This window comes from Pocillopora damicornis, chromosome 9, assembly GCF_964200805.1.
Source record: "Pocillopora damicornis chromosome 9, jaPocDami1.2, whole genome shotgun sequence".
In the NCBI taxonomy this organism is placed as follows: Eukaryota; Metazoa; Cnidaria; class Anthozoa; order Scleractinia; family Pocilloporidae; genus Pocillopora; species Pocillopora damicornis.
The window spans coordinates 11077601-11095401 of record NC_142678.1 but is presented as its reverse complement, the minus strand read 5'-3'; the positions used below and the strand labels follow the sequence as shown (position 1 = coordinate 11095401).

Genomic DNA, 17801 nt, shown 5'->3' with positions numbered 1-17801 from the left:
AGAAAGACATCTTAGAACATGATAATAGAACAAAACATGGTGTGTTTAACATCCACAACCAGAGGTGGACGATGAGCTCACGTTCATTAATCTTTAACCAAGACCATGGAATTCAGCAAATCATCAGATTTTAAGATAATTGTTGTAAAGTGGTTTGTTAAAAAAAATATATAAAGCAGTATAAAGTATAAAGTATAAAGCAGTAGATTTTTATTGTTCTATAGATAAAATGGTTCTTTTGAAAATTATTGCAGATTCAAATGATCACACAGTTCGCTTCACAGAGCCGCTATGCAGCGAAAAATAGCATTATATTAGGTATTTTTGGTATAATTTAAGTCGTTCTGGTTAAGTCTCCGTTATGAATGCACAAGGCACTCCAACTAAAGAGAAAATTCCTGGGGGTGATTATTCACTCAAAACCCACACTACTTCGCTCTTCAAGATACACTGAAGAGTGAAGGATTGAAGGTTGAAATGAATACTCTGAGAGGAGTATTGGAAATCCTCGATCCTCAAAATAAGCATATCCTTCTTGACAATGATCTGGCTGATCTTCTTGGAATTAAACGACGTTTTCAAACCATCAACTTATCCAAAAGGTTTAAATCATAAACCAACTACCTTGTCAACTGTGATCTTTTGGATAAGAATGAAAACGCATTCAATGGAGAGTCCTCAAGCGTTCTTGGATGCTTCGAGATTGTCGAGCAACCCCACAGACAGGGTTCGGACGAATGCTGTTATCAAATACCATCTTTAGACTTTGACTATTCATTGTGTCTCACCTCTGTGTTAGATCAACTATTGTATTAAAACAGTTAATGGTTTCTACTTGTTATAACGTGAAGGTCCGTCTACTGTATCGTTCGTTACAAGGGTTAACTATTATTTTAAATACCCAACTCAACGGAAAATACCATCGAGGAACGACATCACATCTATGCAAATTTTCGTGACCGACGAGAATAACGAGATCTTAAACTTCAATGGCCTTTCCTTTGAGGTTTGAGCTAGAGATAGTTTAATGATTTAAAAATGTCTTCCGAAAATATTTTGCGAAGCCCCATGAATCAAGAGCCGCTTTGTGGCCCAAGTGCTCCAAAACTTTATCCACCAATACCGGAGGATAATATTACAATGCAGGAAGATTATAGAAAACAACTTTGAAGATTGTCAAAAAGAACTTCAGGATGAAATTTCCCATCACACGAATTATAAAAAATAAGTATGGAAAAGTGAGACGCATCTGTCACACAACATCCACTAGGACTGGTGTCATTCCTGCCATTTTGTCATCAAGCGGTCTGACAGTTTATCTGAGTGACCGCCTCTGGCAGGTCTCGCTGCTTTATTGGCTCCATATCAACAGCATTTACGGTCAGGTGCAAAACGCTTAATTCGAAAATCACGAAGCACGAGAAAACAACTTAAATCGTTGAAGCAAAGGACCTTACAGTAAGCAGGTTTTTTTCAAAAGCAATCAAAGATGGATCAATTTCTGATGTTGATTTCGACTTGATTTTGCGTCAGATCGCTCAGTATTATACGTTAAAAAACCAGCTTAGGAGAAAAGCAAACTAAGTTGACTTTGACGTTATTAGGGAGCAGATTAAAGGAGAGTTTAAAAAAAAAATTAAGATCACTCGTAAACATAACGAAACAAGGTTTGAATTTGAAAAGACAACGAACGGGTTGAATATTGTATTTACAAAGGATACGCAAATTCAACACAACTAAGTATTTAACCAGTAGCAAAAGATGATTAAATATTTAAGATATCAGCTGATTGATTTCAAAGGTTCTGATTGGTTTATTTTTTGCCTATAATTAAACCAATTGGTCGAAGAGTTGGCTAATTATTTGATTTTGGTTTTGGTTTTCACACAACGAATGGTTGCCTCTTCGAGGCCCGGCCCTTTAGGGCTTGCCGTTCCGACGCAGGCCCTTTGGTGCTTGCCTTCCTCAGAGGAACTTACCATGAAAATTCAAACAGTCTGTTAATAAATTTAAGACTCAGTCAGAGTCTTTGAATCACACATGAGAGAGCGAAAAGAGTTTCAATTTGACATTAATCAAGCAATGTATAATCTTGAGAGTAAGGATATCCGTCAGACGGAGAGAGAGTTGGATAATTGACAACGAAGTTCACTCAGGTAGTCCGGGTCCTGCTTCTAGTTTTTTACAGCTAAACGTGGTTACAAAATGGTCTGTTTGAACATTAACAGTCTTGTCAAACATGTTGACGAACTTTGAGTTCTTCTTGCTGAGTTTTCATAGGATATCCTGGAAATTAATGAAACTAAACTTGACGAACCATAAAAAGTTCCGAACTCCATATACCAGGCCACGAATTTATCCGTCGTGACAGAAATAGACATGGTGGAGGGGTAGGTTTTTACATAGAGTCTTCAAATTCTTGTATAGTGCGCTCCGATCTAAACGCAATTAATCTTGAAAATTTAACTATAGAAATTCATAAACATAACTCTAAACCATTTTTAGTAACGACATGGTACAGACCTCCTTGCTCTCCAACCGATCTATTTTCGAGTTATTGGTCATTTATAGGCAAATCAGATTCTCTTGACCTAAAGTGCTATTTGTTTGGTGACTTCAATTGTAATTTGGTCTCTCTTATCGCTGATGCAAACACTCATCGTTAGCGAAAGATTTCGGATTTATATGGGCTCAAACATCTAATAAATGAACCAACGTGTGTTACAGAATCTATACACATATATTTGATCTATACACTGCAATTAAACAGACAAGGTAGGCTGTTCCGGAGTCTCTCATATTGCCATCAGTGGTCATAACCTCTTCTAAGTTTATCGGAAACTCTCTTCTGATTTGCCATCTTAAGGACACTCTTCCATCTCTTACAGAAATTTTCGAAATTTTGATGGTGGAAATTTTCGAAATGAAATGTCTCAGCAATACTGGTCGTTAGATGAATCAGAAGATCCAAATTTGGCATGGTCTTACTGGAAAACAAAATTTTGGCGCGTTGTTAACTCACATGCTCCTTTTCAAACTAGACGTACTAAATTGAATAAAACACCCTGGATTAATTCAGCCTCGAAGAAAGATATGCGCTGTCGCGATGCTGCTAAAAAGGAAAGTGATAAGAACAAAGAATCCTAAAGACTGGGCCAATTACAGACTGCTCCGAAATCGAATCAGCAATAAAGTGAAAACCACTAAGGCATCCTATTATCACGATAGTTTTATTCAATCCGAAGGAAATGCTGGAAGGACTTGGAGAACCATTATCAACCTCATGTCTCGTGGTCAGAACAACCAGATAGTAAAGGAAGGGAAAGTAAATGATATCTCTATCTGTAACTCTAACGAGATTTCCAACGCCTTTAACGAATATTTTTCAACTATTGAGCCCGGACCAGCCCGCGAAATACCTTTAACTTCGGACGAAGAGTCTATTTATTTAAACAATACTCCTGAAAAATGTAACAAATTCTGTTTTCGTCCAACTACTACCAGTGTTGTCTCGACTCATCTAAATAGATTGTCAAAAACTAAAGCTACAGGGCTAGATTATATCTCTGCCAGGTTAATTCGTTAGTGTGCTGATATTATTTCAGGCCCGTTATGCGATCTTTTTAATAATCCCTGATGTCTGGCACATTTCCTGACGACTGGAAATGTGCCAGAGTGATTTAAACGACTGCCGGCCTAACTCAGTCATTTCCGTATTCGCCAAAGTGTTCGAGAGGATTGTATAGGATCAGTTATACAACTTTCTAAATAGTGAAGAAATCATCTCTAAACAACAATCTAGTTTCAGGTATTAACACTTAACTGTTACTGCTCTTCTTGAAGCCATTGACAGTTGGGTGTTTAATATCGATGGTGGCTACGTCAGTGCCGTAGTGTTTCTCTGGTTTTTAAGTGGCACATTGTTGTTAGTTAATATAATGTAAGGATTAGAATTTTTAGGTTCTTAGGATATTAATCATTGTATAGGAATTTTTTTTACCTGGTGAATCTTTTTTACCGTATATAAATAATGATTAAATAAAAAAATAAATAATTACATGATCGTATTTGATGATCGTATATCGTATATTATACGACCGTACATAATCGTATTTGAAGAGTACAAGAAAATTTTGGGAATGGAGAGAACCCGAAGGAGATTGGAAATGGAGATGGAGAGAAGTGATGAAACTAGGACTTTAAAAAGGGGAATTAAAGAAGAAGCGTCAACAAAGGAGGACAGCAAGCAAACCATATTCAAAGAAGGGGAAAAAACAAAGAAACCGAACAGTAATGGTTCGCATAAGACTCACTTTCTGAATACGATTGATTACAAAGATAAAAAAAAGTAGGTGAAATTAAACTCAGATAAATTTTGTGAGGTGCGAGAAAATCTTGTTTAAAACTGTTGTTCATGTCCCTGCAAGTTTGAAATAACTTAACATGTAACAAAGAAACTTCTCATAAAAACAGGTACGTGTTCTCACGGCAATCTTCTTTCACAATTACTAGATAAAATAAATTTGGTTTTTGTTGTTTTTCAAAATATTGAAAAATATCATGATCATGTTGTTCAACATTGTCGTTTTATGTGCTTTCTACGCCAAAATGTATAGGAGAAATTGATGAAGTCGTTTTTGAGGCAGTTGAAGCTTAAGTAGGTAGATATAAAGCCGAATGTTTGATCATCTTGTTGCAACAGACAAGTTTCCTTGTTGGTCGAAGAAAATAAATTTGAAACATCAAGATCAAGAGTCAAATGAAATTTTTCTTTTAAGTTCATTCACTATATAATCTTCAAGATTCTGAACGTCATATTTTATTCTTATAAGGGACACACCATATGTTTTACACCTGTAATTCTTCATCTCATCTCTCCTCCTCTGGCTTTCGAATTGCTTGCATATTTGATGAATTGTATAATTTTAAATGCCGTCAAATTCAGAAGCTAATTTTAGTGTATCACGAAAGCCACCTAATGCAAGCTAAAATCCTGTCGATGATTCATAAGCCATGAGCGGCTGACATCAGCATATTTATTGTCAAAGATTTTCCGACACCTTCCCTCATTGATAAATTATTGAGAAATACTCCGCTAATAAAGCAGAAAAGTCATTCGACGCTGAGGGTAATAAACTCAGAGACAAACAGCCGTCTCGCTCAATTGACATTGTCGAATGCACACAATTTGCAGCTGATGAATCAGCAACTAGGTGGAGAGGTTTTTCAAGGCAATTTCGAATTGAAGGTGTTGAAGACCTTTTGGATCCAGACGGCAGAGCAGCAATATTTGGATGGAGAGTGTCCATGAAAGACAGCCAAACCAGAAGTCTCAAGGATAATGAGAGACAACCATCAGACTAAAATCAAGTTGATTCTGTCGTCTGAGATGGAGAGGGAAAATGATAATGGTCACTCTAGCTTCAAAATACATTTTTGCGTATCGAAGTCATCAAAAATCCTAGGGCAACAGATGAATCAAAAGTATGGGATGTTTTGATGCAAACATTTGACGAAAAAATTCAGAATTTTTAATCAAAGAGGAAGCAACTGGAGATATCAAAGAGTGATATCACTTGACATCCATCCTGCGGAATACACATCGTTAAACGGCAGCTCTTGCATCAAACTCCCAATTATTTCCAAAGGAAGAAAGCAGTATAAATATCAAGAACAAGAATAATCAATGCTTCAAGTAGTGTATATCAAGAGCACTTAATCCTATAAAGTCACACCCTGAGAGGATTTCAGACTTAGGAGGAAATTGAATTTCACAGGGATCGAATTCCCTGTAAAATTGAGAGATATTAATAGGTTTGACAGACAGAATGAGGGTATCGCGGTCAGTGTGTTTGGTCTTAAAGATAAAAAAGTCTATCCTCTCAGGATCAGTGAGATGAAGAACAGAGAAGAGGATGGAAAACTAATCATTGATTTTCTTATGATAAAAGAAGGTAATAAGCACTACTGCTTGATCAAAAACATTGGAAGGTTACTCTCTAAACAAGTCACAAAGCGAGATGGTTCATTTTTCTTCTGTCGAAGAGGTTTGAGTCACTTTCCAAGTGAAAAAAAATTAGCAATTCATGATCTACGCTGCTCTAACAATGAAGCAGGACCTATCGTGATGCCGGAAGTAAATGATGAAGGAATAATACCGTATATCAAATTCAAGAATCACAATAGATTTGTATGAGTTCCATTCGTAATTTACGATGACTTTGAATAATTAACAGAATCGATTGACACGAGTGAGCTCATGAGTGATAAGAGCTTCGCTAATCAGTATCAAAAGCACAAACTGTGTGGGTTCTGTTATCACATCGTTAGTTTGGATGATAAGTTTTATTCACAAGAGCAAGTCATCTACAGAGCAAAGAAGCCTTCGGTCGGCCCCTGCAGGGGCAGTGAGGATGAAGATGTTGATCGGATCCTTTTAGAAATGCTTGAAGAAAACATCAAGGAGATTTGTAAGTAATTGGACTTTGCCAAGAAGATGATCTTTGCAGATGAAGATAGGCATGATTTCAACGATGCAACGCACTACTGGATTTGCAAGTGTTTATTTGACAATGAGAATGACAGAGTGAGGGACCACTGCCATTTCACAGGGAAGTATCGTGAAGCAGCTCGCTACAAATGCAACTTACAATTCAAGAAGCCGAAGTTCACTCCTGTCATCATTCACAACTTGGCTGGCTATGACTCTAATTTATCCGTTAAGAATCTCGGCAAGACCGAAGAAAACATCCAATGCATTCCAAATAATGAGGAAAAATACATCAGTTTCAACAAAGATATCGTTGTTGGTTCTTTCATCGACAAAGAAGGTAAAATAGTTGAAGTCAAAAACGAGTTTCGCTTTCTCGACAGCTTTGGGTCCATTGCTTCTTCCCTCGATAGTTTAGTCGCAAAATTGAGTTATTAAAAAGGAAAGTCTTTAAAGACAAAATCGAGTTGGTCTCGCGGAAAGGTGCGCACCCATATGACTACATGGATAGTACCACTAAGTTTAAAGAAACAGAACTGCCACTCAAAGAAGAGTCCTACTCTAAGCTGAACGACAGTGATATCTCGACTACGAGCATGCAAAGAGGGTCTGGAAAGAGTTCAAAATGAAGACGATGGGTGATTACCATGACCTTTATCTCACAACGGATGTTCTCCTACTGGCAACGATGTTTGAAGAATCCAAAAACGGTTGTCATAAGCTCGACCCTGGTGGTATTTCACCGCTCCTGGATTGGCTTGGGATGCTACCTTGAAGGGGACTGGTGTAGAGCTTGAATCACTCACTGACTCAGTGGATAACTGACAACTAGAGAAATATTCCATGCATCCTCAAGGTGGATCTTGAGTATCCTAAAGAGCTTCATGAATTGTAAAACGATTATCTGCTTGCTCCTGAGATAATGAGGATAAATAGGGTGGAAAAAATTATTCCAAATCTGAATGATAAGGACAGATACATAGTTCGTAAGAAGACGCTGAAACAATATCCTGATCTCGGTTTGAGGATCAAAAAGATTCATAGAGGTACAAGTTTCGAAGAAGAACCTTGGCTTAAGAGCTACATCGAGCTCAATACTAATTTACGGGCGAACGCGAAGAATGATTTCGAGAAAGAATTCTTCAAATTGATGAACAACTCTGTCTTCACAAAAAGTGTGGAAAACATCAAGAATTGAGTAGGTGTGAGATTAGTCAATGATAGAAAGATAGCACTAGAACTTACAGCGAAACCAAACTACAAGAATTGCACGATATTCAATGAAGATTTGGTAACGATTAATGTAAAGAAGACAACTTAAGTTTGATAAGCCAGTATATTGTTGAATGAGCATCCTTGATATCAGCAGGATTCTAATGTATGACTTCCACTATAACTACGTCAAGAAGAAGTATGGCAGCTCTGCGGCCTGACCGAAGGCTGGAGATCGTGCAAAGCTTCTCTTCACAGACACTGACAGCTTGATGTATGAAATTGCGATTGAAAACTTCTACAAGGATATGTGCGGTGATGTTGAAGACAAGCTCGACACTAGTACTCACCCCGAAGATCGCGTGTCAGGGATCCCAAATGGTCGTAACAAGAAGGTCGTGGGAATGATGAAGGATGAAGCTGGTGGAAAGGTCGTTGAAGAGTTTGTTGGATTGAGAGCAAAACTCTACAGGTACAAGATGTTTGAGGGAAAAGAGGAGAAAAAGTGTAAAGGTATTAAGAAGGCCGTAATAAAGAAGAATATAACTTATGAAGACTACAAGAGTACTTATTTCGCGGAAACATGGAAATGAGGAAAATGAATGTAATCATGATGATAAACACGAGGTCTTTACTGAGACGATAGACAAGATATCTTTGAGTACTAATGATGATAATAGAATGATAAGAGAAGATACAATGTCGACTTTTACTCATGGTCACTATCACTCCGCGGCCCGGCTCGAAGAGCTTATCAATTAAATGAATAAAAATATGAATCCTGATGACATTCCATCCATCACATTAATAGTCGGACCTTCTAATTAAGGAAAGAGAAAGACACCTGATTAATCTGTTGAGCAGCGAACTCATTCAGAACTTCGATTACACTGTCCTGATTTGTACAACATTCGTCCACAACGAGACGTATGATAATTTCGGAGATTCGCATAAAGACATTTATTTTAACTCCTCAGCAAAACCAGACTGATGACTGGCTCAATATTATTAGTTATGTGTATGAGCGAACTGACACACTGATCATTCTCGGTGATTGTGCTTCTTCTAGGGATGTGACGCAGAGGTCGAATGAAATCGTGAATTTGGCATTCAGCGCAAGTCATAAGGAAATCAGCGTTTGGGTCCTCACACAACGGATGACAAGCATCGCAAAACCATTCAGAGAGAACACTGCTATATTATTTCTCTTCTACACAACATTTTCCAAGGATATGAAGATCATTTTAAGGATAACGCGGGTGAGTTGATGAAAGATGAGCAGTAGAAATTGATATCAAAGCTCAAGAATGAGAAGTATTGAGTATCAAGCGAAGGAGATGATTTGTGTATCTCTCACTAGGATCAAGTCAAGAAGCTTTCTGAACAAGATGTTGAGATGTACTTCAAGAGATATGGAGCTTCGTTGTCTTTAAAGACTTTGATGGAATAGTTGATACATTTCTTCAGCTCCTATGTAAAGCATTAGCTCATTTTCTCTCTGTTGATAAAGGAAAACTTCTGAAGGACTTGAACGATAACTTCATAGTTAAGAGAGAACTCGGAATGATCGCAGGCGGATCGAGTCTAAAGAAGGGAAGGCACATGGCAATCGCAAGTGTTGCTCTTCTCACTGCCAAAAAAGTTACAGTCAACGATAAGAACTTGTGTTAGTACTTGATAAGAACTTGATGAGAACTAGATAGGAACTTGATAACAACTTGATAAGAACTTGATAATAACTTGATAAGAACTTGATAAGAACTTGGTAAGAACTTGATAATAACTTGACAACCACTTGATAAGAACTTGATAACAACTTGATAAGTACTTGATAACAACTTGGTAACAACTTGATAAGTACTTAATGAGAACCTGATAAGAACTTGATGAGAACTTGATGAGAACTTGATGAGAACGTGATGAGAACTTGATGAGAACTTGATGAGAACTTGATGAGAACTTGATGAGAACTTGATGAGAACTTGATGAGAACTTGAATAAGAACTTTAAAATTATACATTAACAAATAAAACGGATGGTAAAGAACACTGCAGAAGCACCGGCTTCCGTAGCGGCTCAACAGGTGACGACAATTTTTACTAGTTCGCGTGAAGCCTTACGAAGAGGTTCTTATTATTACATTTAAAAGATCTAAGGCGGACTCTACAGCGAAGAAATACAGGAAAGAGATTTTAGGTTTATAGTCTGGTGTGCGAGTCGTGCCTCCTTTACCCGTTGCTCCCGTAATCTCGAATATTTTGAGTGAACATATTCTCAACGATATCTGTTTTCTAGAAAGCACTTCTATAGGTTTACAAGAAACTTGGCCGCTGAGTTTGTAGAAATCATTAAAACTTTCTTGCAGTATATTAACTACTTACTACTATTTGAACTGAAATGCGAAACAAAAGTCAGTTTGGTTCACCTGAGCATCCAACCATCAAGGTGCGTGGTTTTATATTTTTAGTATAAAAAGGGAAAAATAATTTACTTCCTTGTGAGCATGGCGAACTAGAACTATAAACGTTTCCCAGTAGAAGTTTACAGATTTTCTGATTCTTCATTCTTACTTTCTAACCATCTTGTGGGAGACTTCAATATTCATATGATCACTCGTTCTATTTCCTGAAAACACCAACTATACTACAACATAATTATATAATCTTGACGACAACTTCAAACATCCCAATCATAAGCAACAAAGAGATACAGAAAAAAAGTAGGTTCGCCTTTTGCGTCCAAAGAACTCATGGCCTGCGACTTCCTCTCAAGGAAAACAAGTTAATGTAGAAGGCTGCAATAGTTTCAATAAAAGATGACAAAAACTCTTCCCATTTGTGCCGCGTTTTTTATTTAGTTCAGATTAACCCTTTAATGAATTATAACCCTTAACCCAACAAGATTTTCAATTTACTCAGGTAGAACTACTAATTCCATCCAATCCATTTTGTGCATAGCTGCATTTCTGCATGGAGCCTATCTTTACAGCCTAAGGAAAAGATTAGAAAAGATGATTGAAATAGAAACTCGATTTATCATGTGAACAACAGAAATCTTATGTTAATGGCTGTGTGATAATAATGATTCGATTTACCGCTCTCGCTATAATAAGCGCACCCTCTCTAATAAGCACCCATCGAATTTGCTTTTGTCAATAAGCGCCCCTATACCAATAAGCACCTCTATTGAGAAAGTATCCTCATTCCAATAATACATGTAATGATTGAGATCAACCGTGGTTCATCTTCCTTTAATTGCGCACTTAAAGCCTCATTGCAGGAATGGTGGTCTTCGTTTCAGTCTCTCATCTATTAAATGCATATCTCATTTTAAAATTTTGTGACAATTGCTTGGCTGCCGCTAGTCGCTCTATCCAGGAAGGTTCATGAAGGATCCAGGGGGAACCAGTCTGTTTTTGATCCTTTTTAAAATAAATGTCAATGGTTTGTTTTGCACATTATGCTGTTCCTCAAAAGATGAAATAACGTCCTGTCCCTAATAAGCCCCCTGTGTCCGATGGGCACCCTCCCTTGAGGTACCAAAAGTAAATAAGCGCCCAGGAGCTAAATTGAATCATTACGGTAATAAAAATATCGTTTATGTTAATATTGAGCTGCTGTGCCGTGTTATTTAAATGTCGCTACTTAAATTTTATCTTATTCGTAACTTGCCTTATATTCTTGATAATTGTTTTTTTTATAGTGTTTTGTTAATTTTTTTTCTTCTTATTGGTATCCAAAGACGAGTGAGGTCAGCACCCCCCCCCCCCCCCTTACAGTTTTTTTCCCATAGGGACTGACCTAGACTGGCGAATAAATAATCCAATTTTTTCTCTGCTGGTCTGCCTTTTCTGCTTTGCTGTAAATTGTACGGAAAAAGTTCCATTACGTAGTCCGTATCATAAAAAAAAATGGACCAGCTACGAGGACGTGATTAGCCAATCAGATCTGAGAATTTAAGATTCCGGTTCGCTCAGATGCTTTAGTGAAAATAAATAGTTGTTATTTCTGTTGTTCTGGCTTTTATTCTTTGCTATACCTTTAGCATGAGAATTAACATTGAAGAGAATGAGAGTAAGAGCCCCTATCCAAGTTACCTGGTGTAGACAAAGTTGGCGAGTTTCATTCCAACACCAAGACCGTTGTCATCTATCTTGCATTTGGATGATACTCCATACTTTTTAAACTCCTGCACTTTTCCATCACTTGTTGTAAAACACCTGTTCCTTTTCTGTAAAACAAATAAAGAAGAAGATAAAAAAAATGGTTGGGAATCAAGATTACAGTCTACCTTGTGAGTTACCTTAAGAAAATCGCATTTGGAACGTTTTTAAGAGAGGATGTCAGCCTCCATCGAAGAAATTGGAAATATTGTGGCAAGTCGCTCAAAATTCGTTTTCACTCCTACTTTTATATTTTGTAGCCCAATATGTTTTAATAATTGTGGTGTAGTTTTTTTGTGAAAATTTATTTTAATTTTCGAGAAATGACTTTTTTCGTTCGACCGCTTAAATATGCAAATGTTCACCGTGAATATTACCTAAGTTGTGTGACCTCATGTAACGATTCCACTTGACCTCCGTCATTTCTGTCAACATAATACTTTGTTTTATTACCTAAACTTAGTGCCCTGTCTTTATTGAAGCTGGCAAAGAAATATTTATTTTTGGTGAATATTTTTGTCCGACATACTTTTCCCATGTCGAAAAGTAGCATCAAACAAAGAGTCACACAACTCGGGTAATATTAACGGTGAAAATTTGCATATTTGAGCAGTCGAGCGAAAAAAAGTTATTTCTCGAAAACTGAATTAAATTTTTACAAAAAACTACACCACACCACCACTACACCACAATTATTAGAACATATTGGGCTACAAAATATGAAAGTAGGAGTGAAAGCAAACTTTGGGTGACTTGCCGCTCTTTGTTTGATGCATGCTGACATTAGCTCTTAAAGCGATCACTACAAACCAAGCCTAAAGAGGTGTACTGCAATTTTGGTTATGCTTATGCAACCGAGTGTTTCGTTCGACTGAGTCGGATATCTCACACACTTGCTTATGGAAACTAATTAAATAGTCTTATGAATGCTAGGTTAAGTTAAACAAATCTTTTGTACTCACTCGAATACCAAAAATCTTGAAACCTTTCTTTTCCGCTGCAATTTTGCACTTCTCAAATATGTCCTGAATGCTTAGTTTCTTTCCATGGACGGTGGCGATTTTACGTCCGAGAACCATTTTCGCTTTCCTCTTGTGCTCTTTGAAACATCCTTCAGATTTCCACGCGACGGCAGCAAAAGAATTTGGAAGAAGTCAATGGGCCAAAATGTTGAGTTCGAATTTGGTGGAGAAAAAGAAACAAACATATGGATGAAAACATGTCAAGTGATAAGTCTCACTTTTGTAGTCTATGTTTGGCTAAACATTGTTCAAAATTTCCACCTAAGGTCTCAGTAGGAACATAAAGGACTGAAAAAAATCTTGGTAAACCCTCAATTCTTGTGGAAAAACTTGAGTCCGAGTCTGGTGGAAAAAACAAACAAACAGATGGATGAAAGCATCTGTCCATTGAGAAGTCTGACTTTTTTAGTCCATGTTTGATAATAAATTGTTCAAAATTTCAACCTTAGGTCTCGGCAGAAACATAAGGGACTGAAAAAAAACTAATCTTGGTGAATCCTTGATTCTTATGGAAATACTCCGAATCCTACTTTGAAGGCAAACTGGATGAAACGAGGTATGGTCACAAGAGGGTTTGATCTGTGGCGAAAATGCAACTGGGGTTTATCAGCTGAGGGATTCCAAATGAATTTAACAGTTGTCGGAATCCTGTCTGCTTTGGTGAAAGCTACTTTTTGACGGATATTTAGTGTCGTGTGGGTAGCAATGTTTCATGTATTAATCGTTAATGTATACTACGTGCTATATATTTACGCTCAAACTTGATAAGACAGCGACTTAAACTTAAAGACAAAACACAGAGAATCTTTAGGTTCCTCTTCGAAACCCTTTATTTGTTCCATGAGAGGGCTAACTCAGACGTCGTTAATTGTAATGACTATAAAAGTTGATTGGCTTCGCCCAGAAAGCGTATAGATTTGAAGTGATTTGAAGACATTTAAAATGAGAACGTTGTTTCACCAATTAGTTGGAAGGATGAAAAAGTTGGAAGTAATGGTAACTTTCAATGGCTCTAGACCATTTACTGTTGACATCCGACGCGCATATCAAAGTTGCTTTCGCACGTCGAGTGTCTTTTAGCGCATATGGCAGTACAGACTACCCACAAAAAGAGTTTATTCCTAAAGCCTAGATTAGCGAGTAAAAGAACCGGTAGCATTGCTCTAGTTCAAACTGAGCTTGCCAGACAACGCGAAGATCGTCCGCAGGACCTACACAGGCAAATACCATACTTAGGAACACAGACACCATAGGCAACCGAAAAGGTTTGGAGAAACAAAATTTTCATTCATTCTCTTACAAAAAAACAATTGAGGAGACTTTCCTTTGGAAGAGGACTAAGCTGCTGGCCGTAAAAGATTTCCCAAGACCGAAAAGATAGTTAATTCGAAGACGCATCAAACCTTCATCACAGTTTTTCCCATCCCATCCTGCAGGACATGGCTTATAACTGTAACCATCTTAAGTAATCTTACAACTGGCTCCATTCTTACAAGGAGATGACTCACATTCATCAACTGTTGCAAAATAATGTCAACAATAATCCATGATCACAAAATAACCCATCAAATCATAGCATCACAATGAGCTGTGAAAGACTAAATAATAGAAACACCTCAAATAGGATTCGGAAGAGTAGCAAAACGCAAAAGAGTTTTTGCTTGGGGTCATTTTCCGTTGACAGGAAGATAGACGACAACTATTATTTACTCGAATTGGTGGAAGAAAACCGAGCCTGTTTTGGAAGGGGAACCTTTTGCGCTTTGCTATAGATCATTGGAAACATTACATTACCAAGTAAAGCATAAGCAAAAATATGAAATGGAAGTTGCACTTAAGCCCCTCTGGGACAAAAGGTGAATTCATATCCCTAACCGGAACAGTGTATCCCATAAGATCATGCCCGTGATACCAACTGCGTTCGTCGAGGATGCAGCTGGGGCTACACTGGTAGGATGACTTATTGGTAAGACAGAATATGACTTTTGTCTCTCGATAAACAAAATTTTTTCGAATGTTCATTTTTTAAAATGTAAATTGTGTTTTTTGGCAAAATTCTTAACACTTTCGCCCTAGGGTATGCCGAATTTTTATTCAGGGTTTCTCAGTAGCACCTCATACAAGGTTCTCCAAAAAACTTTTTGAAAGACTTCCCCAAAATTTCCTACCTCTAAACAGTAGCATCTACATTTTTTAGCTCCAATCACAATCAGTACAAAAAAAAACTGGCTATTCTAGCCGATGATCCTACCATAAGGATTGTTTTGTATTCAAGTTTGGGATGCTTATTTCTTACCGCAGTAAGGCCATTGTCCTTTGTAAACTTTGTCAAATGAACACCACAATCTGTGATGAGCTACCTTGGTACAAGATTGGTAAGTTATTCCTCCATACTCGAAAGGAAAAACACAGCAACGGCCTTGAGAATCGTCCGTCTTTTTACCAGGTGGACAAGGAAGCCTTGTAGAAAAATCAGAATATTTGTGTTACGTTCTTTACGAAATAAATCTACACATGCACAAAAGCATTCGTTGAACATAACTGATGTACTGTTAAAAGTTTACTCACGCTTTTCGCAGGTGTCTCCTTCAAAGTCATCAGTGCATTTGCATGAGAATGAATCAAGACCCGTCATTGTGCATGTTCCACCATTTTTACATGGATGTGATTTACAGGGGCTCACTGAGGAAACGAAACATTATGATTGGCAGAGTAGTAGTCCGTTGTGATTGGCAATTTAGTCGCTTCTATGTGCAACAAATGTCTAAAACGACCAAATTTATCATGCTTGTACCTTTTTCACAAGTTTCTCCATAATATCCGTCGGCACATTTACAGCTGCAAGAATCACCTCCAGTTACTGTGAAGTCTCCCCCATTTTGGCAAGGGTTGTTTGTGCACGGGTTCACTAGGATTCATAACAAAACTTTACATAAGGCGGCCTCGGTTATTTATTTGTTGAGGTAGGTGGATTTGTTTTCCACACAGAAAATTACCTTAATTAAACATGAATGGCTTCATCTCAGGAAATGAAATATGCATAGGTATTTAAGTGCTAATTACACATCAAAGGTAGTGATTAGTGTCTAGTGAAAATTTTGTTGCTCGCTGAGGGAAACCAAATACACTTCGTTGACTATCAACTAAAACTTCCGATAGACTATTCTGAAAAATCGGCACATGAACAAATCACAACCTCAAGCTCCCAAAACAGTATTTAACATTTTTACTCCCCCCTACATGTTGTACGGAGGAAGGTAGCCCATATCCACCCCAGAAATGTTTTTAGGTCAGCACAAGCTTGTTAAGTAGCAGAGAGAATTAAAAGCTAGCTCTGAACAAGTTTTCGTTTAACTCTCTCTGTCAGCATAATCGGAAAAGTTGCCTGTTTTTATCAACAGTCGCTTAGATTTTATGGAAAAACAATCTGTCTTATAATGCTGAAAGGAGATTGTCGATATTGTGAAGGGTTAGCGTGGAATGCTATTTTGTTTCTTACAGCCGGTCAATAAAGGCAATAATCGTTTCAAAAAACTTATTTATTGAATTTAATATTGCTAAATTTGTAACTTTTATTCCTTACCGCAGTTAGCCCAATTTCCCACGTAAACTTCGTCAAATGAACACCATCCGTTGGTACAAGATTGGTAAGTTACTCCTCCATACTCAAAAGGAAAAACACAGCAACGGCCTTGAGGATCGTCCGTCTTTTTGCCAGACGGACAAGGGAGCCCTGTGGAAGAATCAGAATAATTATGATAACCTCCGTGCAGGAGAATATACAAATCCATAAGTCGATTATCCTACGATAACTGCAGCACCGATCAATTCACTGATTTAATTGACCTGCGTTTTCTGACCTGCGTTTTTTGCAAGTGTCTCCTTTAAACTCATGATGAGAATGAACTAGGACCAAGACAGTATATTTCATACTCTCCGAGCATATAATCTTGAGCGTTAGACTTTAATTCCCTTCGTCAGAGCGTTTAGGTTCCTAACCGCTCTGACGAAGGGCTAACGCTCGAAACGTCAGCTTTTTTACCCTTTACGGTGGCTAATTTACGTTTTCAACCCAGTTGTTAACACTAAATTACCTGCTATACTCTCCCACCGACGCAGCACCACAGTTTCTTTAGAAACTTACCCCTTTATTCATATAATCTTGAGCTTGAAAACAAGAATTAAGCACTTACCACAAAAAATATTCACGCTCAAAACGAGTAGTGTGAGGATATATCTTAGTGATGACTGCATATTTTCTTGTTGTAGGTGCTGAAATAGAATAAAATTGCGTCAGCTCTTTCTTTTTTATTTTCACATAAACAGCTGACATCCCAGTTGATAATTGCATTGTTATTTTGTTGGTAAAGGGAAACTATTTGCAGATTTTGTGGTCTGATGGAACAATCCTGCTACCATGTATTAGCAGATGATATTTGGCAGCATATCTCGTTTAAATCACGAATAAATGTCAGCAGAGCTCAAGCGCACAGAACAGGAAGCCCCATGTGAAAGAAAACATGGTGCCATATGAACCCAGAGAAAGACTGATTTGAGCTGATGAGAAGCATTCAAGTGTGAAGTTGTTCATTTGTGAGAGTTTTTTTTAATGCATGACAGTTATAGAATACTAACAACAAATGCCTAATCTTCCAAGATAAGTTAGCCATCATGCCCACTCATGCCTACCAATAGCGAGTATTTAAGCATTCAGTTGAGAGTTTACAGTTTACAGTTAACAGTCAGTAAGAAATTGAAGAGTGAGAATCAGTGAGTTAGAAAGAGTGAGGAGGGGAACAGAGTTAGGGAAACGACCAGAGTTAACCAGATTGACGTGAGTTTGTTGTAGGTATTACTAAGGTCGTTTTACAGAAAAGATATATAAAAAGACTGAGAAAACACAGGTCGAGAGTCC

At 37.6% G+C, this 17801-nt stretch overlaps 1 protein-coding gene, 1 long non-coding RNA gene and 1 pseudogene across 6 annotated transcripts in view; 1 reads left to right on the top strand and 2 right to left on the bottom strand.

The window, feature by feature from the left end:
- The window catches only part of LOC113681658 (uncharacterized), a 32454-nt gene extending 15841 nt beyond the window's left edge, over positions 1–16613 (bottom strand). For 4 of the 5 annotated variants that reach the window (XM_089183125.1, XM_089183130.1, XM_089183129.1 and 1 more), the window contains exons 1-3: positions 16470–16613; positions 15681–15794; positions 15455–15568 (exon numbers count right to left, since the gene is read on the bottom strand). In XM_089183125.1, coding sequence (XP_089039251.1) covers positions 15455–15521 — 67 coding nt within the window. In that variant the 5' untranslated portion in view covers positions 15522–15568; positions 15681–15794; positions 16470–16613. Of the gene's footprint in view, positions 1–15454; positions 15569–15680; positions 15795–16469 lie in introns of those variants that run through there. The other variant, XM_089183131.1, reaches the window with a different exon arrangement.
- Positions 7792–8464, top strand: LOC149040085 (uncharacterized; annotated as a pseudogene).
- Positions 10534–13065, bottom strand: LOC149040084 (uncharacterized). The gene is made up of 3 exons (XR_016179913.1): positions 12827–13065; positions 11799–11932; positions 10534–10691 (listed from the first exon to the last, which is right to left on the bottom strand). It is a non-coding gene; the product is annotated as an uncharacterized LOC149040084 (long non-coding RNA).
- Positions 16614–17801: the final 1188 nt, after the last annotated feature.